A 25,355-nucleotide genomic window follows, 5' to 3' on the forward strand; every position below is an offset into this window, starting at 1 on the left:
AACGAACGAAAATAAGCGAATGCAGCAGCTGCAAGGTGGTCCCGGGGGTGTGACGTGAGAAGCCGACGCCAAAGCTGAAATTTAAGGCCAGCACGGTGGATATATATGTTTATGGCCAAGATAGGCGCTGATTAGGGTTACCAAGTGGTGTTGAATTCGGTTAGGGAACCATTGAAATGGTTTAAATGTTTGGGGTCAGCAAGGGTTGACTATCCATAACATTATAACTGATCCAACTTATACAAGGGGCTCATTGGAATAATGGATCTACAGGTGTATTTATGACTTACTGATACATATATTTTAAAACTCGGAGGCTTACGAAATTATCCGGCCATCCAAAACCAAAAGAATAAACAGTTGGAACTTTTCAAAATTACCCGAGTCGAATTAAAGATTTTCCGCTTGCTAAGCACTTTAAAGCGAATGGGGGTCTGTTCGTTTGGTATTAATGGTCAGAGAACCGTAAAACAGTCATCACAAGTGGTTATTGAAAAGCTTAATACATATATGTACCTACTGACCATTACATACAATTAATGAGACTCTGTAGTGTTATAACACTAACATAAATAGCTGGATCTGTTCTTTTTTTTTATAAAATGTCAAGAACTGACTAGTTGCCTACCTATAAGAGTGGACAAATTTAAAATGATTTGAAAAATATTTCGAAATACACACACTTTTTATCCAAAACTGGTAATTCTCCTCTGTTTATAATTTAACTTAGCTCGACAACTCTGGGCACGCTTCACATTTCACTGGGGTGTCATAACGTCTGCTGCCTCGCCCTAACCTCACTCCCCATTCCCCATCGGGGCACTGTGCAAAAGCGTTTAAACCAACAATTACGCGAGCATAAATCAAACAGTCGAGTAGAGTGTCGAGGAGCAAGACGGGCGGTCCGAGTTCTGGGTCCTCCATAAGGGGATTCCCCTTTCCCTGACCAAGACCGCGAGTCGCGTGCAGAGGAGAGCCCAACCGACCGACCGAGCGACCGGGAAGAAGGTGCCAGTGCCTGGAATGCCGACACCATCTGCTGTCACAGGCAGCGACGCCTTGGCCCGGCCAACCATCCTGGCCACTTGAGGGACTCCGCCCCCTGCCTCCTCCTCCTCTCGGGATGAAGAGGCTCATCTTCCCGGTCGGTTTCGAGTGTCAATAAATAATAGCGGCCAGCCCCCCAAAGTTTAGCGATGGTGCGGAATTCACTGATCTCGTTCTGATCGCTATGCCGAGATTAGATTGTGGTTTTCACTCCCCACCGCCTGCTGCTTCCTTTCTGCGTCTGGCCAGGGTTATGGCCCTGCCACAAAGATTTAAATAATTTTTCTATTAATTAAACAGTTTAAAAACAATTTTCACCCGACCAGGGGCGTGCCAAATGCGCTCGGGGCACGCAACGCGGCGGGGGGCTGTCCAATTTGCAGATATGATCGTGGGGTTGCCTCATTTAACGTCCAGCTCGTGGGTGGCCCTCGGTCTTGCGACTCTCTCGGGCATCGCGTGAGTTGTCACGATCTAAAAATATTTAAATCATACATTCGATTTGAATCGGTAACATGGATCCGCTACCAAGAGGAAAATAAAATATTCTAGTGGGGTTTGAAACTTTACAAAAGGTTTGATGATCTTACTGAGTGCTTTCTATGCTCACTATTACCTTAATATATTAAATTAAAATAGTTAATAATACAAATTTGAATAGGGATAGTTAGTACAAATTCTGTCAAGGCTTACAATATTTTTACCAATTACACAGGTACCTACGAATGAACTTTTTGGTAAAATCGACCCATATAATAGTTAAATGCTCTTACACCGTCGAATTGTCAACTTGACCAAAGTCATATATATGTACTCTCCCAATCAAAATACACACTGCTTAACATTTTAAAGAAGTTTAACTAGTAACCAAACCAACAATAAAACACGCGTCACTATTTTTAATAGCTGTTAACCCATTACAATTTTACCCATAAAATGTTTTGTGTGTACATTGCATACATAAATGTCCACTAACAATTAGTACTTTTACATGATATTTAGGGGGTCCTATGTCAAAGTGCCATGCAAATGTATCTATTAAACCATAACTGCTAAATGTTTCAAAGGTATATCTAAAAAGAGGAAAAACCAATGTGTTAAATATTAAGATAACGATAATAACCGTTTTTAATTATATCATTATCGAAACCTAATGTTTATTATATTAATTCCGAAGTTCATAACTTTAAACAGATCAATCAGATATTGCTGATTTTAAAAATCTGTACACCATTAAAGATTTGTTAAGTTCTGACTGTCAGTACACAGTAAGATTCACTTGGCAATTAAATCCTAACTTAAGTGATCTTGGACTCTTTTACCTTCTTCAGTCGGCCATCTTATGAGAATGCTTGATAGCGCGAAGATCCCACCTCAGAGCAGCCAATGTTTGGGTGGAACTAATTCGAACCGGGGCTTATTCCAATTTAATCGTCAGCTGACACTTATAAATAACCAATTTCCTCTCGCTACCAGAATTGGTGTCGAGAGGCGAATGGAAACCCACACACGCGGATCACGCATGGGGAGTTCAAAATCGAGGCTGTTGCATAAATCAATGCCACAAAGACACACAAAAGTTGAATTGTGTGCAGTGCTCGAGGCACTTGACCACTGGCCCCAATCCTTGCCCCCTTAAAAACCCCCCCTCAACCACTCTACCCGTCCAGTTTGGAAACCGAACTCCCAGAGAGATGAGATCCTCTGCCAAAGGTGTTAATATTCAATTAAAATTCTAGGCTCAACGGGCGAATGGCTAATAAATTAGCGCTCAACAAGCGAGTTGCCAATTTCAATTTGTTTTCGTATCACTTCGACCGGGGAAACCAGTCGGTGGAGGAGTTGGAGGTGGAGGTGGAGTCTGGGATCTTGGTCCATTCCGCTGGCCAATTTATTTATTAAGCTGCGCAGGTGGCAAAGATTGAGATTTGCAGCGAATTTGTTTGCATTGCTGACCTCGGAGGAGGGTCAGACATGCTGGGAATGGTGGTGGGCCCTAATCAGATTAGATCGGAAATGGAATCCCTCGCTTCCCATATCGACGACCAGTCTCAATCACGACTCGTGCCCCAGCTCACTTCGGTGCTCTGCATGGGATCTTGTAATCGATGTTGTAGCTGGACATTTCTGCTTACACCAATGCTCGCCATGAAGCCGCTTTAATGGGAGGATCTGGACTTGTTGCTGCCACAGAGCGATATTTATCGCCTCCAGATTGAGTTGGAGCTGGGGTTTCGAGGGGTCTTCAGGCGTCTCTAGGGATCCCCAGGGAGAGCTCTTATTTGTCGAGACTGCTAGTTATTCCAGCTCTGTATGGAGTAAGCCACTGCATGAGGTCCTATTTGTTGGGCCACGATCATATATGAAGGCTGATTGAGCTTAAGACACAATTAGCTGCGATTGTTTTCGATCAAAAAAGGGCAAACAAAATTACGGAAATATCTTCGATCTAATTTTTATACTTACATATGATCAAATGATCTTATATACACTCAGAAAAAAGTCAACGACTTCGTGCTTGAATCAAGTATTTTCGGAGTCAAAACTTTGCCAAGCATGAAAAGTACAGAGCCAGAGAACAAAATGCTAATTTTCAAGATCGAAAATACTATTTTTTAGAAATTTTCGGTCTACAAACAAGTATGAGTTATTCTTAAATCTAGTCATATTTGTACAAAAAACAAGACCGATTTAATAATAATAATTCTTAAATCAATATACATATATAGTACATTAAAATTGGGGTTAAGTTGTATGCTAATTATAGAAATATATATTGGAAACTAAAATAATCGAGATATATCTAAATAATATAAATATTTTACGTTTACTTACAACTAGCCGCTCACGGGCATTAACACTGTGTAATATACAGCGAGCATTTTCAGAATAAACAGTTGGGAATTATTAGATATTTAAATCCAAAATGTGCTTAATATGAGAACTTATTTAGGAGGAAAGTTCTTAAATGGTAAGCATGAAATCGTACTGAAATCAAGGCTGTTTGTACTTGATTTTAGCACGGTGGTTTTCTTTGAGATTACGAAGTAGCAAATCATAATTTAACAAATTACAGATATAATAATAGGTGTACTAAAGATATTTAAGTTAGAAATGTTTCAAAACAAATCTAATGGTTATACATAGTTATGGTTTCAGGGTCGAACTAATTTTAAACCTTAGAAGACACTTCTCTGAGGTGATAATTCAAGTTCTGGACTGTCTTTTTCTGTACTTTCAATCTTCAATAAGATTAACATGCTCATTATTTGTGTGCAGGTCTCTTGATCTTTCTCTACTGGGGGTCCGTGCGCTCATAGACAAGCTGCCAGGAGAGGGAGTTCCATTAGAGGCATTAAAATAATTTCAAAAGACATAAATTTTGAATTATGGCCACACAACGTGGACAGGACACGTCGCTCCGTACTATGTACAGACTTATATATGCGGTTGGGGCACCGAGATGGCAAAAGTATTTTAAATCAATTTCGCTGGGGGAGTGCTGTGTGCCAAGTGTTTTCACCATAATTACAGACAATTTCAGACATTCACCGTCGTGGCTGCGGAACCCCTTTTTCCCGCCGTTGCACTTCTGCTCGCTGAGATGGCCATTTAAATTGATTTATGAGCGCCTGATCGAGTGCATTTGTTTGGGGCGGGGTTCCAGGGGGCTCTACTGGCTACGAGGGGGGCACTTATGCAACCATAACTCACGATCGCTTTTTCGCCCAGTTGCTGCTAATTAAATTTGCATAAGGGGCGCACTTATATATCCCAGTGGGTGTGGCCCCAGGGGACAGCTGCTGCTCCTCGGTGGCTAATTCCCAGTGGTTCCCTATCAGGTAGCCAGACATCCAGACACTCGATGTCTGAACCCTTGTCAGACAAGACGAAGAAGTGCTGGCCCAGTTTCAGACAACCCCTAACAAGGCCAAAAGGGTCAAGGGGTCAGTGGTTCGTTAGTTCTGCAAAACAATGCCTTCTTTAATTGATTTAAGATTTAAGATGAAGAACTCTCGGCATTTGTCAGTGACTTTTAATTGGCTGGGAAATTTGTAACTCAATCAGCCCGGTATTGTGCCAGTTGAGTTCTGACCGTATCCTAATTGCAGGCGATTCGAAAACCCCAGAAGCAAACCTCATAGATGCACAGATACAAAACGGTAATTGCGTTCGCATAGCACAGGAACTAAGGAATAATGGGAAAAGCTAAACTTTTGCCAGGCATATTTCTGCACTAAATGAGCCGAGTTTTTCGAAACGAAAGTGTCGATAGGCGGAACCAAAAGCAGGGGATGTGAAGGAGTCGAAAGAACGGAGAATTGACGGAACCCGCAGAGGAAGTGCCATAAAAATGCAATTTTAGATTCCATCAACTGATAAGAAAAGTTTTTAAATTAGCCGCCAAATGGGAATGTTTCGAACTTCGAAACTGTAAAATGAGCAACAGACAACAAAAATGTTTGATTAGAAAACGGAAAACAAGGGCAACAATCGGGGATTGGAAGGGGTTCTCGCTGAGAAAGACGTCGAAAGGCAATAGGCGGCCTACAAATTGCCGTCGACACGCCAAGACACCGTTAGAAACTTTTTGCATTTTCAGTTCTGTTGCATTTGGAACCCAGAACCAGCGACCACCCACCAGTCACCAGTTTTTCCCACCCCCAAAACTACCTGCCTGTTTGGGTATCCTCAAAAGGAAAACGCACTCCACCGAAATGAGAGCAAAAGTATCAGTTTCAGCTTATCACATTCCTGCCATCGCAAGTGGGACAGATTAGGAGGAGAATCAAAAGGAATGGAATTCTAAATGGAAATAGAAATGAAAATGGAAATGCAATGAGGCGCACTATTTCGGTATTTGGCGAAATCTTAAAGCACTGATCTACTGATCTACGGATCGAAGGGCAGAGACAGCGCTCAAGTAATTAACGCCCCTATAAAGGAGCATCCGCATCCTTCTTCAGGATCGAGCTCAGTCCGAATCTCAGCCCGAAAACAGTAGCTCTGCGACGGCGCCTTAGGGATTTGCCTAAATGTTAATGATGATCTGATCTCCGAGGGAAGTGTGTGTTCGAGTGTGTGGGTGTGCTACTGTTGTTTGCCATTGCTTCTAAAAAAGAAGAACCAAGACCTGGTGTGAAGATCGGGGGCGGCTCTCTGTTTGTCTGCATTTGCCTCGATAATCCCTTTTGCTATGTTAATTAAAGCGATTTCCTGGGCTTCGGCGTTTACTTGGTTTTTGTTAAGTACATATAAATATTACCTCAGTCTAACTCTTAACACATTTAAAGTACATAAGGATTGTCATAGAAAGTCAAATATATATTTTTCTAGGGCCTTACAATAATATAATAGTTTTTTATATTTAAAAAATTAATTTTTTAAACCATTTATCATAATTTATTCAAAAACTTTAATTTCGGATTGTGACTTATGTACGTTATTGTAACATTGTCCATCGTTAGAAATTTATTTGATAACAAAATACTATGGTATGTACATATAGAGTAATATACTATAATATATTTTGGTAAGTTGTTGTTGCTTTTCTCCCGAAACTGAATTTAAATACATTTGTTTTTAATGTTTCAATCTGAGGTCTGTACAATAAAAAATACAGTAGAAATGGCCGCCAGGATGCGTCCACGATAAAAATGCTAATACAGCTTTGCGCTGTAGAAGTTGGAAATATGGATATAACCAATAAGAATACTCTAGAAAACTTTATCAACCTCCCAAGTATCAAAATGCCGAACAATAGGCTCTAACATGATTGTCGGGTGTATAAATGTTATGTTAAACCTAATAGTGATCGGTCAAGAAAATAAAATGCAATTAGAGTATTCCCGATAGTAAGATGTATTAAAGCAAAACTGAATACAATTTCAAAACTTGTAAGTGGAATGTTTTCATTTTTGTTTATCAATTTACTCAATGAGTAAATGGGAATAAAAGATTCGTCGAAAAGTATATAACAGGTAGGATAAACCGTTTACGACCCTTTAATTTATATATATTCTTGATAAAAGCTAGAAACTTTGGATTCGGCATGTAGATTCTTGAGCTTCTTGCGAAGCAGGGTGTCACCCACAGACGCCCTTAACGCTAAAACCGGTCCAGCGCCAACATTTTTGAAGTTTATGGAAAGTAAATGGAATTTTGATTTGATTATTAATATCCATCTACATGCCAAAAATCGTTCAAATGGGACCATTCATTCAAATCTTATAAGCAATTCATTCGATTTGCTGCTTGCATTTATCTCCATCTCCCTCGCACTCCCCTTAGCTTAGTAACGGCTGTTTAAAAGTCGATGGCATCGCCTATGGCGTTCTCTCTTGTTTTTATTCGAATCGAATTGGTATTTCTTATTCATATTCAACACATTTTCGTAACGACAGCTGACAAACATTCCTAAATAATACTGAATAATACGAGTGAAATTTTGAATTTATTTGCATGCGCGTTGCTTTCCGCTAAAGCGGACTCTATCTCTATTTATCGCATGTTCTTATGAAACACCCAGAAATACCCTGTGCCTGAACAGAAAACTTTGGCCTGTTGCTCAGTTCTAACAATATATTGACGTTGCACATCACTAATAGACGTAGACCGTTGCAAATTGTGTTTAAATTTAAGCTGCGTATGTCCTGTAGCTTTGAAATGCAATATTGGAGAATGTCGACTCAATACTGAAGGACGAGAACGAGATCACCGAGGAGTAGCAACTGCGAAAGCTGTTCGTCAGTGGTCTGGCCTTCAACACAACGGACGAAAGCCTAGGGGCCCACTTCGCGAGGTTTGGCACCATTGTGGAGGCGGTGGTAATGAAGAACACTAAGAATAAGTGCTCCCGCGGCTTTGGCTTCGTCATCTACACCCAGTTGCTCATGAAGGATCACGCCATTAGAGCTTCTCCACATCTTCTCGACGGAACCGTGGTGGATGTGAAAGAGCCTTACCCACTTCGAGTGGTGGATCCCGAAGAGAAGGCAATGCTATTAGCGTCGCCAAAGACGACGGTCGGATCCTCGTCATCCTCTTTGGTCCAAAAGCCCTAAGATAACTATATCCAAAAAAAATAGTGAAGTAGCGCATCTACATAGATCAACTAATTACTTAAAACTGCAGGGACCATGGCGAGATGCTTGACATAGCTCTCAGTTCAAAGCTCTATTTTCGTACTCTTAAATACATACGGCTCTGGACACAAGTTTAGCACACTGATGTACGCTCGTAATCTTGTCAATTTTCCGTTTTAAATGGAGGCCTAGACAATTTGTTATCCTCTTTGGGATAATGCACCTTAAAAACATATATTTCCCCTGAGCTTAATTGATTCAAAAACATGAAATGTAGTTTAATATAACATACATATTACATACATATGTAAAAGCCTTATCAGGATCTCTTAATATTAAAGTCAGTAAAAGGAAAAAACTTAATTTAGTTTCTAATCTTTATATTATAAATAAAAGAAAAAACAAGGAAGATCGCTATAGTCGAGTACCTCGACTATCAGATACCCGTTACTCAAAGGGAAATGGAGATATGCAAGCAGCAAAGCGAAATTAAAATGCGCCACCTACCGGCGGTAGACAGATTTAAGCGTTATGGGCGTTAGAGTGGGCGTGGCAAAATTATTTTTGGATCAATCGATAGGTATTGACGACACCAATACATTTCAGTTAAAATTTTTTATCTAGCATGCAAATTGTGGGCGTCACAGGTTTTCGCGGTTTGTGGGCGTTTAAGTGGGCGTGACAAACTTTTTTTTAGGTCAATCGATAGGTATTGATGAGAACAATACATTTCAGTTAAAATTTTCTATCTAGCATCAAAACTGTAGGAGTTACAGTTTTGGGCGGTTTGTGGGCGTTAGAGTGGGCGTGGCAGTCTACTGAAACAAACTTGCGCTGCGTAAGAAGCTCAGGAATCTGTACGCCAAATCTCAATAGCCTAGCTCTCATAGTTTCCGAGATCTCAGCGTTCATCCGGACGGACAGACAGACGGACAGACGGACAGACGGTCAGACGGACAGACGGACAGACGGACAGACGGACAGACGGACAGACGGACAGACGGACAGACGGACAGACGGACATGGCTAGAACGACTCGGCTAGTGATCCTGATCAAGAATATATATACTTTATGGGGTCGGAAACGCTTCCTTCTGCCTGTTACATACTTTCCGACGAATCTAGTATACCCTTTTACTCTACGAGTAACGGGTATAAATAGCATATTTTTCACAACAAAACATTTTTGCAAATTATAATCGCATATTTTATTTGAAGTGTTGATATCTGGGAACGATATACTTGAAATCGTTATGACATATGGATATGCAAATGGAGGAAAACTAAAAAAAACAAGAATTATTTATTTTAGTTTAATTTACAACGGACTTGGTAGAGATAAGTGGTTCGAATATGTGCTGAACGTCTAGCAGAGTTATACACCTTTGCTTGTTGTCTGCCCTGGTATACTTATTCCAGCCACGGTCACTCTGGTTTCGATAACAGTGCACTCGCACAGCCGATCTGGTATATTGGGGATTCCACCCACACGCGGCCATACCGAATCGTAAAAAAGCAAAAAGAGAAGCAACAGCGTGAGGTGTAAATAATGTAAGACAGGGCAATATTGTAAAAGTGAACAGCAAATAGGAGCATTGTGTGCGAATCGAGTTCTATGGGGGCGGCGGAAAAGCGATTGGCATTTCCCCCAACGTTCGCAGCGCAATCGTGGAAAACGCAGCACACGCACACAACCGCAGCCAAGAGTGCACACACATATGGACTGATGATTTTCGTCTACGTTTCAATTCGATTTTCGGAAATTTCACCTTCGCGTTGCTGTTTTTCGGCTATTTCAAACTTGTTTTCAGCTGTGTGCGCCCCGCCCCCGCGCCTCCCTCACCGCCCCCTCCCCCTGGCGTTCCGCTGGCAGCCGCTCACTTTTTAATTTGCTTACGTATTACGCTCGCGTGCCAATTCGCAGTGTAAATCGTGCATTATAAACGCAAAAAGCTGGCATAATTCCACGCACATCGGTGCCTCACAGCTTTTCAATTGTTCCGCCGATCAGCTGTAATTTTCAGAAAGAAATCGTGTGACGCTAAAAATAATGCAGATCGGTGGAAAAGTGTGAAATGTGGAGGAGAACGGCAGGCGAAATGTGTGTCACAAAGCAGCAGGTGTAAATGCAGTGTTCTAAAGCGCTGCACTGCGTGTGCGGGTGTGTGTGTGTGTGTGTGTGTTGCAAACATATGGCCGCAAATAAATAATCGCAATAAATATTCGCCATACTTTGCAGATGATAAACATTTCCCAAGGCCTGGCCAGAACATGACTATGAAGTAGGCCTGCAACCCGAATCCAAATCCGGAGGCAGAACCCAGATCCAATGACAAATGTAACAACCGAAACCCATCAGCCGCCCTGAGGAAGAAGAAGAAAGTCTCCCGGAGGTCAACCCACCACCACCCCCCCGATTTATTATTATTTACTTTTGGTTTAATTTTGAACACCCTCCGCTCGAGAGAACGTGGTTTCTTTTGCGACGCTTGCAATACTTTGTGGCAAAAGTCTTGCATCGTTCCAAAAGAGAGCAGCACGTGGAGCGACGATCACGGCCGTAAAATACCCAAATCCGTGGCCACCAAGCTGCAGCGTCTCAAGGCCAAGGCGTCTGCGAGCCAGCACTACGGCGGCAGCTATCGGAAGTCATCGTCATCGTCGTCGGCTATCGGGAGTCACAACCACAGCGAGGGCGGCGACAGGAGTTCTCAGTCCTCTTCAGCTGCCATCCACGGTGGGCACAATCATCAACGCGGTGGCGCTGCCGAGGAGTCCCACTTTGCTCTGGCGGACGTGGCCGAGGAGTCATATCAACAACAAAACACCATCAACAACAACAACAACAATTATCAAAAGTCAAACCACACCAGTGCCAATTACAACCAATCCAATTATAATAACCACCCACAAAGCGCCACCACCAACCTGCCTTATCAGCCCAAAAGCAAAATCAACACGATGATGATGACCAAACAGAAGAATTCGCTGGCCGAGCGCCTCAATATCGGCGAGGAGGTGCGGGAACTGAAGCTGGGCGCATCCTTCAACCCGAAGAACACCTCGACCGCCTTCCACACCATCAAATGTAAGTGTTGTCCGCATCGGGGCAATCCCCTGATTCACCAGACAGAGAGCTCACCCACAAAGTTACTCGTCTTGCAGATGACTTCAAGCCAGCGAGCGTGGACACCAGCCGCATGGCCTCTGTGGACGTGGGTTCCAACAATCAAGTTACTGTTATCGTGCCAAATTCAGGTGAGTGCACCCAGGAACAACCATTTTTATGATTGATACGAAATCGAACCACATTTCTCGAAGGTTAAAAATGTATACAAATATTATTGATCATTAAGTTGACGGTTTTACATATACATGTATTCCTCTTACCGGAATTCAAGTTGAGCCAATAAAAGATGACAAATCCTTATTTTAATCACAATTTTAATTCAAATTTTAAAATATGTCGATTGAGTCAAAAAAATCAAAACAATTTCATTGAGGAAAGATTATTCAAAATAACAAAGTAAAATACAAAAATTCCGGTAATTATCTACCTTCATATTTTAATTACTTTCAATGGATTTTGTTTTCAAAACAAATTTTATTAGGAAAAGACTGTGTCTTAGGCATAAGAAAATGCATTATCTTTTAAAAAGTTTACCGACCTAATGTTATTATCATAGAAATCATTTGGTTTTACATTTTTATTAAAAGTTTTCTAACAAGAAGATTGCCAAACCTTTAATAACATTTGGTATATAGTGGTTTTAGTTAAGAAATTTTAACTGTGTTAGCTGGCTTTAGCTTCCGGGCTTCGAAGGCAGTGCACCTGCTTGTTCAAGTGCACCTGTTTGAATTCATGTAACCGACACTGGAATGCTAAACTCACCAAGATGGTTAATTAAAAAAGATTCAGAGCAATCAAGAACACGTGCCTCATGCCAAGTTCAGTCACACCAAGAAGTTGGCACAAATTCTTCACAATCTATTGTTTGTTTAGTGGGAACAATTTAATGACAGATAATAAATAAAGTTGGGGAATATCTATACACCATTAAGATAGTAATATTAAGGTTATATTCATATTAATGGCTTTCGATGTATTAAATATGAAATAAGTCTGCAGTGTAACCATAGTAGCTGGGAAATAGTAAATCCTTTAGGTCTACAACACTGACGCTAATCACGTTTATCCAACCATTTTTTATTAGACAATCATACCATGGCACAAACAACGTAGGAAAGTCAGTTAATTTATGATGAAGCTTCAGGCACGCAATCCAACAAAGTATTGAAATAAGAGCGAACCGAATAGATTTTGTGGTTGCATCGGAAATGTTGAGCGGCAGTCGATAAACAACTTGATAGACCAGTTAACTTATTAAATTGCTTTAGAGAGAGAGAGAAACTTACGCAACTAGTACGAAAAGTTCAGGAAAACAAATATTTATGATCTTTACAAATTTTATGTCGTTGACTTCTTATTGGAAGCCTTAAATTTCAGTACTATTTTTGTATCAAGTGCCTTGTAAAAATCGCAATAGCCTTTCAAAATGCAATTAAATAGGTGTCTATTTACAGACGTATGTGGTTAATTTGTGTGATGACATAATTTGCCTGCATTATGTGAGGGAAACCAGCTGCAGTGTCTATTCATAGATACAAATTAATGCTGGCCCTGTGTGTTTTTTGAATTAAACAAAAAATCACGGTCGTTCGGTGAGAGGAGAAAAGGCCAGCGCTGGAGCAAAGACACCAAATTACATCAAGTCAGGCAAAATGCAGTCGAGCGTTCAAGTTTTTCCAAGTCTCCTCGGCCTCTCCATACTCGTATTATTCCGCTATGCTCTTTGTGGCCAGACATCGTCTGTGGTCCGTCGACTGTGGTTGGGCTTTGCCTGTTTGTTGGTTTGTTGGACCCCATTGCGGCCGACTTGGCTTGTGTAACGCTCCGCTGATTGCGAGCGACGAGTCGCCGAAGAGTTTTGGCGGCGGCGGCGACGGCGACGACGGCAATAACTGCGGAATTTGGTCAAGTGTGGGGCTGGATGTGGTGCGGTAACTGAACTGTCCCTCGCTCCCCGGATTCCCCCGGAATCGGACGGGTGCAGCCAAATGCGCACAATATGCTGAACTAGTTTGGCATCGGCCAAAGCCAAGCATTACGTTCAACCTATCAATTGAATAGATTTGGCGTACTTAAATAACCATAACAACGATAACCATATCACTTACTCACAGCTCCGGTCAATCTGATAGCATTTTGTTGTTAGACGACAGACAGTAAATTAAATTCGACATATATGTCACTTTATGGAGTTGTCTTTAAGGTAGCATAGTGGTTGGGGTGTTTGGTGTTAAAGTTTCGATCAAATTAGAAAACACTATTGATTATCAGGTCTATTTACATAGTAATTTGGTAATTCTGGGTTGGAATTCACTAGATGCGAAATATAAATTACTTTTCAAAATGTTATTTAATAATTGTTATTTATTTATTTTGTTTTTAAATGTACATAAGTAAATAAAAAGTATACGTAATCTATAAAAATTGAACTTCTCATTTGGCGTGGCCAGTTGTATTTAAAAGATTTCTGTCATCACAGTCGATCTATATTTATTGGCAATAGCTAGGTATAAATACTCAAAAAACGTATTCTATAACTTAAAGTTTTCATATCTCATGTTTTGGTGGTAAATTGGGATTTGAGTTATAAAAGTTCGACTCTACGAACTTCATTCCGAGATGTATCTTAAGATATCAATATAACTTTTAGTTTTCTGTAGGTGACTAAACCGCTTGGATACAGAAAATGTTTAACACCAAACCATCTCAAATCTTTGAAGGCTGGCCATCGATCAAATTTTCCGTAACCAGATTGAAATGCCCCCTACGAGGTTGGGTCATTAAAGAAACCAACCAGATTATGATTACAATTTGAAGAAGGTTTGAAGAGTTTTCATTTTGGTTGTAGAGGTGTTCAAAGTGTTAACAAATTTCCTAAACAGTAAAAGCAACCACTATGAAGTATCGATTGAAATACAAAACTAGTTCGATTTCATTAGTTTTAATATTACCAGTAAGCTGGGCCAGATTGCATTACCATCACTGTCTCCATTAGTTATCCCAACTAATACAACAATGAACCGCTCTTCTAAATGGAACTTCCAGTATTCTTCAAAAGTCTATCTTTAAGTCCTACTAAAGTGTGCAGCTGAAGGCAGAATGTTCTTGATTAAGGCGAATGAAGTCAAACCGACGATTACAAACGCGATTCGCATTGTATACTTCATTTGTTGGAACGCAATGCAGGCTATTAAAGTGGGTTAATGGCACCACCTCTAATTCATAAAGCTACCATGATAATTGCAATTAACGTTCAAGGCAGACTTTGTAAATATCATTCTACTTCAGATACAAAAGAAGTGGCTTAAAGAACATCGTAAAATGCATTGCAATATGAAAAAGAAAATGTAGGCGCTAGACGTTAGAGTGGGCTTGGCCCCTTGCTGAAACAAACTTGCGCTGCGCAGGAATCCCAAGAATCTGCATGCCAAGTCTCAACATTCTATCTTTTATAGTTTCCGAGATCTAAGCGTTCATACGGACAGACGGGCATTACTAGATCGACTGGGCTAGGGATCCTGATCAAGAATATATATACTTTATGGGTCGGAAACGCTTCCTTCTACCTGTTATATAGTTTCCGACGAATGACGGGTATAATGATGTGGCTAGACTTTTTTGGAAAAAACATATGCAAATAGTAGGGTGGCCGGCAAGTACTGGGACAGTTGGGCCTCCAGCAACACAACAAACCTTGTGTTTATTATTTTTTAACATCCCCAAACCATTGGATTTGAAACACAAGTTTTCATTTAAGATTTGATCTTTATTATTAACCAAACTTAGTCCTAACGGCTCTTTTCACAATATCTCGCATCGGGCACGAACCAGTTCTTATAAGTGTCCTGCCCGACACAGGCTTGTAGACCTTCGGGCAGTAAGGCGGATGACAATTCATGGGCGGTGGGCAGTAGGGTGGCACACAGCTCCGCGCTGCCCCGAATGAGTTTCCGGCAATACATTTGGGAGCTTCGCAAGGATCTGGACAATAGGGTGGCCAGCAAGTCGGCGGCAATTCGCAGCCAGGATATGTGCAGGGTGGATAGCACATTGGCGGGACACAGTTGGGATCACAGTCGGGTAACATGCAGGGATAGCAGTAGGGTCTCTGGCAAATTGTGGGGCAGAAGGGCATGTAGCACCAGGGAAAGTAGGTGCCGTCGGGGTAGACGAGCTCGAACGAAGGGTGAGGCGGAGCGATGAACTCTTTAACAGGCGCTGGAGTTGGTGATGGAGAAGGCGGTGGTGGTGGTGGAGGAGGAGTTGGAGGCGGTGCCGGAGGCGGAGGAGGGGATGGCCTGCATGATGGATAGCAAGTGGGGAAATATGTGGGAGGCTTTGGGCAGAAGGTTTCCACTTTCTTGACCAGTAATTTAAACATAAAACACCGTCGTGATGATGTTCGATGCACCTCTTCCAAAGTTCTTCCTAGGGCCGGAACCCATTCGGTTCCATACTTTTTCCCAGAATTAGCTTCTGCAATGGCATTTACCAGATCCGAGGTTAGTTTCTTTAATTTGAGAATATCCTGTGACCTATTTAGCGGGGCGCAAAGCAGGCCTAGAAGAGGTAATACGATAATAACCTGAATTATCTTATTAGTAATATTAACTAATTTGTCAGACTTACATATCAGAAGCGAGAACAGCAGAATAGCCCCGTTCATTTCGACGATTTTTAAATAGTGACCATTTCTCTTATCGTGAATAATATTGGAATGCCCTGCATAAGAGCAGATCCAATCAAATTGGCAACACTTACTTAACATAGCTTGAAACGGTAATGCTTTGCCTCTTAACTTTTAAAAGTCACACGCGTTTTCTTCTTTTCCGATAAAAAGGGTTATTTGATTATATTAAAAGTTAAGGAGTAGAACGCAAGATCAAAGGATTTATTTTTTCTGATTTGTACTGCAGAAAAGCTTAAATACAAATTGTTTTTAGGTTAAAGATTAAACAAAATTAAAGTTTGGTTTAATAACAACACATATACATTGTTAAATTGGAGTGTATTATGTCATAATACTTCAGAATCCTGCAAGTCTACACAATAAAAGTAATTGTTTTAATTATAATTATTAGGAAGTGAAGAAGAAAATTTTTATTTTAAAATGCTTTTATTGCGCTGATTTTCCCAAAATATCTAATTTTTTATTCATGCATTCCTTAAATATTCTAATTAGATTAGCTAAATCAATATTTGAATTTTGGCCTCCCGTTCTAGCTACTTGCGACAACTCATCTTCAACGATGACAACCGTAATATTTGGTATTTTGATGGGCGGCAGTTGTATGGTGTTTTCTAAAGTATTCGTATTGGTTATGTCAATGTTTCCAATATTCGTTTTAAATAGGTTATCAATTCCATTATTCGCATTGTTTATGTGTTTATTTCCAAGTATTTGTTGAGGCTGTATTTCTCTTTTCACTTTTAAAAGGCAAAGCATTATCAGTATGTCTGTCGTTGCCGTGTCATGTCGCCCTTTTACGTTTTTATCAAACCAGGATTCCAAATCGGAAAATGTATGCGACGTTGCACATATTTCAAAGTGAAACAAGTAGAGTAAAGCTAGAAAAACGATAATTAGATTCGCGTGGGGCCGTCAAAAAACTTGGACTTACCAAAGAGTATAGCGAGAACTCGCATTTCTGATTCTAGCGATAACACTCTTCTTTCACTTTCACGAACCCCATCCTTTTATAGCCATTTACGTGAATCCATTAGTCAAACTTTCAATGGGAGAGCGTAAGGAAATTCGAATTGTTCTGTAGATCATAGGTAACAAATTACCTTAGCAAAAAAAATTAATATTCGTTTCAGGGGGAGAATTAATGAAACAATAGGTTAATATATTTATTCTGTATATTTTATATTAAATAATTTTCTTTTGTTTTGAACTATGAAACATTATAGTTTAAATCATTCTTTTAACTTCTTAATCATTTTAAATCTGTAAAGTTAATTGTTTGGCTTTCGTAAGTACACAATCTTTCACGGACGCTGTTCTAGGCCCTCTTTTGGATCTCGGGCGTTGAATGATAATGGTCGTGTCGTTTGTATTGTAGATCTTAGCTTTCTCCTTGTACTTTTCCAGCGCTTTTGCATCTTTCACGAAAACAACCTTAATGTACGGCATTTTAACTTCAGACATAGTTATGCTGTTTTTGAGTGAATTTAAATTACGGATACTTTGTGTACCCAAAGTAACATCTGAATCTGGACTTCCTGAGTTTCCAGTTTCAGATTTACACAGCTTAAGAAGTGTATTTAAGATATTTGTAGCTTTATTGTGATTCCTATCGGGATTTGTATTAATAATCGCATCCATTTTTATGTTTAAATTGACTGCGGGAAGTTCCAATATGTCGTTATAATCTTGGTCCGACCTTGGGTGACCTTTTAAACTGTGGGTCACATAGAGAAGTACTATAAATGTCGAAAATAAAAATTATGGCTTCGTGGACCGCTTTAAGACTTCTAAACTCACCCAAGCAGATCGTATAAAGTTGCATGGTAGATTGTATAAATAGCACTGAAACTCAAAAGATATGTCTGCCTATAAATAGTTATAGTCGCCGCCTTAGTCACGCGATAACCGCGCATAATCCGTTGGGCCCACATAACCTATCAAATCCAAATTTAAATGCTACGAATTTTTCTTTAGATACCATACAATTAGTCTTAAAATATAGTTAAAAGAATTTTATTGATAAAATATTTACAAGTATTTTTTGAAACTACGAATTAAAGCTCTTTGTACACTGTGCAAAGTGCATTGATATGTATACATAACAAATTAACGATTAATTAATTTTCCTTTTCTAATAAGAGCATTCTTGGAAAAAGTTTTTGAACTTGTTAGGCGTTACTCACTCTTTAAATTCAATGTCATTAGATACATACAGTACTGGTCGTACTGGTGCAATTACCTTTTAATTAATCCAAAAGCACGTGAGCCTTGTTTATTTTAGTATATCTTTGGCTGACCCGCAGCTAACCTGTTTTTCGATATATACTTATATATATATGGATGGTTCGTGCTAAAGTTAAATAATTTCTTTTCTATTTATCTTCCAGAAAGTTCCGGTGTGCCTCATACAGTTTATAAGGGTAATCAGAGGGAGTATGCGAAGGAGTGTTTAATGATCTACGACAAGGAGACGGGCGCTATTACAATAGAAAAGCTGAATCACAACATTCAAGTGAAGAAGACAAGGTGAGTGCCAATAAGCAGTGAGTTCTGAATGGTTAAAAAAACGATTTCTATCCTTTCAGGAGCGAAGTCACCAATAAGCCAGCCCTACCCCCAGCTCAGAATGTGCCTGTGCATATGGGTCAGAGTCAGGTCCACATCCAGGGCACAAACGGAGCTGGAGCGCCACCAATATCAGCTCCTGGGCACGGATCCGGATCGGCACCCAAAATGGAGAACAGCACCATGCGAATCTCATCGAAGACAAAGGTTTCTACGGGCAGCCGACGAAATAATATAAGTAAGTATAAACAAATAGCTGCTTGAGAAAAAACATTAAATGTCGAGTTCTGGAATTTATGAGTCAGCCAGTAATAAAGCGTATTCCCCTTAGATCGATAGCAAGAATTTCTTATAATACAGATTTCCGATTGTTTCTCAAGAGCTCAAAAAAAGAAATAGAGGAAAAAGAAAAAGATAAAGAAAAGAAGAAAAAGAAATCTCACACCTGCAAGATAATAGCCTTGTATAACTTGTATAAAGCAATACCAAAAATCACTTCAAATAAATGCTCAAAAAATGTCTGCTCGTTTTAAACATTTTTAGTTGACTTCAAGCCGCGCAATTCGCCCATGCAGCAGAGCTCACCATCGCGTCCAGTGGCAGTCCATCGCAGCCCACAATCTGCGCCAGCGTAAGTTATTTCCTCCACCAACTGGAACATAGTTATTAGCTTGTACCTTTCAGTTGGGATGCCAATAATGCACAGCAGACGTTGCCCAGCATTCCCATGATCACCGACGACGATGACTTTGGGTTGAGGGCGGCGCTCCACAGCAGCGGCCAGGCGAATACCTCAGGCTCCTCGACTGGCTCGGCGGCGGGGCAGCCGGACTTTGGATCCACGTCCTCGTCCTCACACATGGGAAAGCAGCGGCAGGCTCCCCAGCACGGCCATGGCAAGCGCCAGCAGATGCACCAGCGCGCAAGTCCACCCATGGCCCAACAGCAGCAGCAGCAGCACCACCAGCAGCCATCGAACTATGGACGTGGTTACAACGGCGGCCATAACCACGCACAACAGCAGCAACAACGGCACTCGCCGCAGCAGCAACACCAGGCTCGCCCATCGGCTTATGGCCACGGCAATAGCATGCCCATGGACTTGGACTCGGCCAGGGAGCAAGAACTGACCACTCAGTCTGTGGAGCAAGCGGCAGCCGCGTTGGAACAGGTGGGTTGGAGATCTGGTTACGTACGAACCAGTGCTAAATTATGATTTGCATACTTACAGCAAATTGGCGGAGCATTAAGTGCCTCGAGCTCCAGTTCCGAGTCGGATTCCAGCGACAGTGACAGTGGCAGTGACTCCGATGACAGCACCGAGGATGATCGCCCCATGGAAAGGCCGCAGCAGGTACAGGAGCAGCATCACCCACAGCAGCAGCAGCAGCAGATGTATCAGAATCATCACCATCAACAACAACAGTTGTCCCAGCAGCATCTGAATCAGTTGCCAAATTTGGGCCTGGGCTCCATATCACCAGCCTATGGCAACAATCATCACCAGCAGCAGCCGCATCATCATCATCAGCAGCAGCAGCAGAAGCAACAGTCCGGCATTTATGCGTCCAACGGTGGCTTTCCAAACGACTTGCTACAAAACGATCTACAATTGTCGTCAAATTCGTCCGACGATGATGATTAGCTGTTTTAGGTTTGATCTTTTTGCCTTCTTTTGACAAAACCAACGACAACAATTATTGATATTCTGTCTATATGCGTGTAATTAATTTGTAATTATTGAGGGGTGATTTTACTTGCTAGTGAAATTTTTATAAATAAATTCTTAGTTCTACAACACGATATACACAAACATATATACTAATTAACTTTAATCATTAATTTTAGACCTTCCAAATGTGCTGGTAAACATTTAATTAAAATCAGAAAAGTAAAATCAAATCAAAAAACACAAATCACAACATAAACCTATCTTTGTCAATGCATATTAGTTTTAAATAAGAAATTAAAGATTATGTAAACTTGTTGGAAGTCCTAAAGCAGATCGCACGCAAATTTATACATACACATATACCAACAATAACCAATAGACAAATCGAACGAAGTAGACGATGCAACTACGGAAATTATTTAGTTTTTAATAAGAATACAGTACATCTTGAAAAATAATTTTTAAGTTTCAAAGCGGATTTTTGCCATTAATTACGCATTTTAATCATTTAAAGCGAAAAAGAAAATTTTTAAAATTATATTTGTAAGTTTTAATTTGCCGCTCTTTATTTCGCTCATCTTTTGTAGTCTAGCTTAATTTTATTGTTGGCGACTTTTTAATATTTTCAAAAATAAAAATACTGAATGTTCGTTTTTGATTAATTTGTTAGCTATATTTATCACGAATGTATTTTAGCCTCATATCTTTATTAGTTACATATTTGTGCGGTAGGAAGACATTTGTGTTTTTAGCTCATGTTTTATTTGAATTTATTTGTAGATCTTTAATTAATTTTTAATATATATTATTACGATTTTGTTATGAGCTTGCAATAGTTAAAAGCAACGAAAGAAAATAAATGTGAATCGAAAGAACCGGCCTGGTGAAAACCATTTTTATTTTATGCTTCCCCCAGAAATCCCAAAGAATTTGTTACAATGCTGAGCAGTAATACTTTACACAACTCCTTCCAAATGTGAGCGTGCACGAAGGTCCAGACACACACTTACTGATATTGACACTATTTGATTTGCCAAGCCAACAATGAATTATTGTATTTATGAAGTACCATCCACGAGAAAAACGACCAATATCTGAGGAACAGTCAGAGCGAAATGGAGATAATACCAATTATTTTTTGTACATTCTACATGAAAATATGCCTAGGATTAAATTGTTTTCCAAGTTAGAGGGAGTTTTGGAGGATTTCGCTCTTGGGGCGCACTAGAAACGAGCATCAATACAAACACCAAAAAGAATTATTAACCAATCAACAGCAACTAAACGAAAACAACAATGATTCAGATAATCATAAGCACAATATACATATGCAAAGTATCTAGAGCTAATTATATAACAAATTCTGTATAGATTCCGAAAATGCCTAAGATCACAATGAAATCAAGCAAGTAACTTAGTCTAATTGGTAAGCAAATACATATATATTATATACAAACATGCATGTACACGACTTTATATACAACAAAATATAAGAATATTACTTTCAGTTAAATTAGTTCTAATACCGACCATTAAACAGTCAACAAATCAAATAAAAGGATGCGTTTAATATAATTTATTTGGAAATTATTAAAAATGGTAAGGTTGGTAAAAACTTTTTCCAGACTCGTAAAAAAATTTTTTTTTTATATAAAAGCTTATCAAATCCCTGAGGAAACTTCCTTAAGATCCTTTTTTAAGAGTGGAAAGTCGATTTTTCTAACCGATTTTTGAATTATTTTGTATATGGTAACTAGTACGGTACAAAAGATGAAATCTCTCTCACCCCCTCACGTAGTTGATTAAAGTTTGCAAAAAATGTATTCAAAATTTTAAATTTTAATTATGTTTGAGTTTTAAACGGCTTCAAAGTATTTATAAAAATTACCCATACGTCAAGTATACCAGCCATAACATTTTTAAAGAAGATCGATTTCCCCTCCCCAACTGTGTCAACTCTCGTATATCGGTCAATAAGAATTAAAAATTGACAAATACCGAAATGTTTTTAGAGGGAAAACTAAAGTCAGAACTGGACACAACGGGTTTTCCAACCAAGTCAGGGCCACCCATATGAAAATAATATATTTCAACAGGGAGTATGAGTTATAAACTTTGAAACCAATTCGCAGACCCTATAACGCATTTTTTACAACAAATTTCGTTTGGTATACCTTAATTTTTTCAAAGCGCACCTTATAGGCAAATGAAAGTAGGACCTTAAAAATGTTCATGAAAATGTGGACCGCCCTAATGGTCACTGAGAATTGCTCAGACTTTATTTATATCATCAGTTCTCTTCGTTTTTTAAATTACTTATTTTCAGTTAGTTTTTATGACTCATCAGTAGCAAGAAAATTAAAATAAAATGACTATACATTTTTAAACGGAAAGGGTATGGAAAAGTCGGCTTTCAGAAAATACTTCTCTCGCGTTCTTTGGTTTGTAATGGATTTTTATGTTCCCGGAATATATGGTATGTTTAACCGGTCGAACTACGGTCACACTCATACCTCGCGGATTTTTTTTTATCAACAGGTGTTGATTAATTGTGCAAAAACCTCGAAATGGGCGACGTTACAGGACTCAGCAATGCCGAGGCCGACGAGCTGTGCCAGAAGCCGGAGTCGTCCACCAAGGTGAGTCCATCACAACGGGATCAGGCCGACTTATAGAGCTCCACTAACGCGCTGTCTGCGCAGGATTTCATCTTCCAGCAGACCATGTACCGCATCAAGGACCCGCGCCGGTCGCTGCCATTCTACACGGGCGTCCTCGGCATGACCTTGCTGGTGAAACTGGACTTCCCCGAGGCCAAGTTCTCGCTGTACTTCCTGGGGTAAGGTCGATTGCTCCGGCTTATCTTAATTCGTGCGATTCAACAACGATATTGATGACAATTGCTTTCTTATCTGCCGCAGCTACGAGAACCAAGCCGATGTGCCCAAGGATCCCAAGGAGCGCCGCAGCTGGGCGATGAGCCGCAAGGCCACCATTGAGCTCACCCAGTAAGTGGTATATATATAAAATATTAAAACACTTAGGTCTTTCATATTCAGGAATTGATTAATTTAGATTTGTATTGGCTAACATAGCATTAAATATTCATATAGACTAATCATTCCGTAGTAGTGACATCTAAGATGGATGACTCCTTTAGTAACCTGAATGACATCCATGATTGGAGGATACGTTAGTTCTCTTAATACATACATATTACCTATGTATCTTGGAGAAACCTTATAAAAACTCAATATATAAATGCAAATTCCTAATTTAAAGTCTCTGAACATAAAACTACTTATATCGGCAGTATAGGAATGGAATGGTAAAATCAATGTAACATCGTAAAGCCCCCTGACCAACATTTGTTTACCCTTGCAGAGGGTATAATGATTTCAGTCAGAAGTTTGCAACGCAGTGAAGGAGACGTTTCCGACCCCATAAAGTAAATATATTATTGATCAGCATGACAAGACGAGTAGATCTATCCATGTCCGTCTGTTTCTACGCAAACTAGTCTCTCAGTTTTAAAGCTATCGGGCTGAAACTTTCCCAAAAGTCTTATATCTTTTGCAGGTAGTATATAAGTCGGAACCAGGGAACCAAGGATCGGACAACTACATCTTATAGCTCCCATAGGAATAATCGGAAAAAAAATTAAAAAAAATTATATTTTCTAACATATAACCTCCTCAGCTTGGAAATAACATTTTTTTATTAGTTCTGAATTTCGAATTTAATTTTATCAAAATCGGACGATTATATCATATAGCTGCCATAGGAACGATCGGAAAATTAGTGGGAAAATAATATGAAACAAATTATAGCTTCGGTGTTTCCTGAAATATTATCTAATACTATTGGGAGTATCATTTTGTGTATTTTTAAATTTAATAATTATAACTGCAAGGGTATAGAAGCTTCGGCTTGGCAAAGTTAACTTCCTTTCTTGTTTATAGTGGTTTGACTTATATAAAAATGTTTTTTAGTTTGTAGTGGTATTGTATTGTTTTTATAAGTCTTGTTTTCCACTTATTGCCACTTACGGTATAAGAATGTTTCCAAAACACATGTGTTTAACATTATTCTTCATAGCCCTCAATATGTATGTACATTGTACATATATTACGGTGGGTCGATTTGGAGGTCTTCAAATCGTAGCAATATTGCCAAAGAAACATTGTCTCGAAAATCACGTTTGTCCCTCCGCAATTGCAAGAGAAAAATACTGTTTTTTCAACGCAAGAAGTTTTAAGTCATTTTGGTGGAACACAAAGAAGGGACGTTCTTAACAATATTTCCCAACAAACTTTGTGTCAAAAACCACATTTGATCCATTGGCAATATTGCTTAGAATTGTCCATAGATTTGATCCATTGGCAATATAGCTTAGAATTGTCCATAGATTACGTTCCCCCTACGATTTATAACTAATTTTGGGCCCATACAAATTGGCCCACTCCTATTAATATGATGTACTTCAACAAAGTAAAGGATTTTAACTTAACTTAGAATTTAATAAAAATGTAGAACGATTTATATTTAAATTTAAAGGATAATTCTGACAGTGCTCTTTAAGAACGAATATTAAAATCATACTTGTACTAACTACTTTAACTTACCGTAGCAACTGGGGCACTGAGAGCGACCCGGATCAGAGCTACCACACCGGCAACACCGATCCCCGTGGCTTCGGCCACATCGGACTGATGGTACCCGACGTATACGCCGCCTGCCAGCGGTAAGTGATGGGTACTCACAATGTTCCTGCCCTCTAATCATATGTTCTCCGCCCCACAGCTTCCAGGAGCTCGGCGTTGACTTCGTGAAGAAGCCCGACGATGGCCGCATGAAGGGATTGGCCTTCATCAAGGACCCCGACGGCTACTGGATCGAGATCTTCAATGCCCACACCGTTTAAGCTGGCTGGCAGATAGTATTTAGTTTGTTCCTTAATTGCTTGTGCCCAGATGTGAGCTGCCCAATTGGAGCCTCCGAAGTTGAGTCGTTAAAATAAATGAGAAATTGTCTAACAATTGAGCTGTGGACCTCATTCACCTGTGTGTGCACCTGTCGCAGCTGCTGCAGCTGTCAATTGGGGCCCCAAAATAATTGGCTCCTGTGTCCTTGCCGGCTTGGTATTTTCACACGCTAATTATTATT

At 39.8% G+C, this 25,355-nt stretch overlaps 4 protein-coding genes and 1 long non-coding RNA gene across 6 annotated transcripts; 2 read left to right on the forward strand and 3 right to left on the reverse strand.

Moving 5' to 3' along the window:
- The first annotated feature begins 9,553 nt into the window (after positions 1-9,553).
- Eaf (ELL-associated factor) lies at positions 9,554-21,064 on the forward strand. 2 transcript variants are annotated; one of them, XM_017085538.4, is made up of 8 exons: positions 9,554-9,683; positions 10,372-11,220; positions 11,298-11,390; positions 18,340-18,478; positions 18,538-18,755; positions 19,061-19,148; positions 19,202-19,688; positions 19,749-21,064. In XM_017085538.4, the coding sequence occupies exons 2-8, from the start codon at positions 11,094-11,096 to the stop codon at positions 20,160-20,162; spliced, it is 1,566 nt and encodes a 521-aa protein (XP_016941027.3). In that variant the 5' UTR covers positions 9,554-9,683; positions 10,372-11,093; the 3' UTR covers positions 20,163-21,064. The 2 variants fall into 2 exon arrangements, with proteins under 2 accessions (XP_016941027.3, XP_036669860.3); XM_036813965.3 differs by lacking the exon at positions 9,554-9,683 and adding an exon at positions 9,820-10,293.
- LOC136116668 (uncharacterized) lies at positions 12,582-13,572 on the reverse strand. The gene is made up of 2 exons (XR_010653712.2): positions 13,371-13,572; positions 12,582-13,308 (listed from the first exon to the last, which is right to left on the reverse strand). It is a non-coding gene; the product is annotated as an uncharacterized lncRNA (long non-coding RNA).
- On the reverse strand, positions 15,008-16,004 carry LOC108018114 (uncharacterized). Its single transcript, XM_017085540.4, has 2 exons — positions 15,892-16,004; positions 15,008-15,822 (listed from the first exon to the last, which is right to left on the reverse strand). Exons 1-2 carry the CDS (start codon positions 15,926-15,928, stop codon positions 15,035-15,037), a joined length of 825 nt encoding a protein of 274 aa, XP_016941029.4. The 5' UTR covers positions 15,929-16,004; the 3' UTR covers positions 15,008-15,034.
- LOC136116516 (uncharacterized) lies at positions 16,348-16,941 on the reverse strand. Its single transcript, XM_065863039.2, has 2 exons — positions 16,884-16,941; positions 16,348-16,830 (listed from the first exon to the last, which is right to left on the reverse strand). The coding sequence occupies exons 1-2, from the start codon at positions 16,906-16,908 to the stop codon at positions 16,379-16,381; spliced, it is 477 nt and encodes a 158-aa protein (XP_065719111.2). The 5' UTR covers positions 16,909-16,941; the 3' UTR covers positions 16,348-16,378.
- Positions 21,065-22,669: 1,605 nt separating the features above from the next.
- On the forward strand, positions 22,670-25,228 carry Glo1 (Glyoxalase 1). Its single transcript, XM_017085042.4, has 5 exons — positions 22,670-22,828; positions 22,892-23,028; positions 23,111-23,197; positions 24,820-24,933; positions 24,993-25,228. The coding sequence occupies exons 1-5, from the start codon at positions 22,757-22,759 to the stop codon at positions 25,111-25,113; spliced, it is 531 nt and encodes a 176-aa protein (XP_016940531.2). The 5' UTR covers positions 22,670-22,756; the 3' UTR covers positions 25,114-25,228.
- Positions 25,229-25,355: the final 127 nt, after the last annotated feature.

The sequence above is a fragment of the Drosophila suzukii genome, chromosome 2R (assembly GCF_043229965.1).
Source record: "Drosophila suzukii chromosome 2R, CBGP_Dsuzu_IsoJpt1.0, whole genome shotgun sequence".
Taxonomy (NCBI): Eukaryota; Metazoa; Arthropoda; class Insecta; order Diptera; family Drosophilidae; genus Drosophila; species Drosophila suzukii.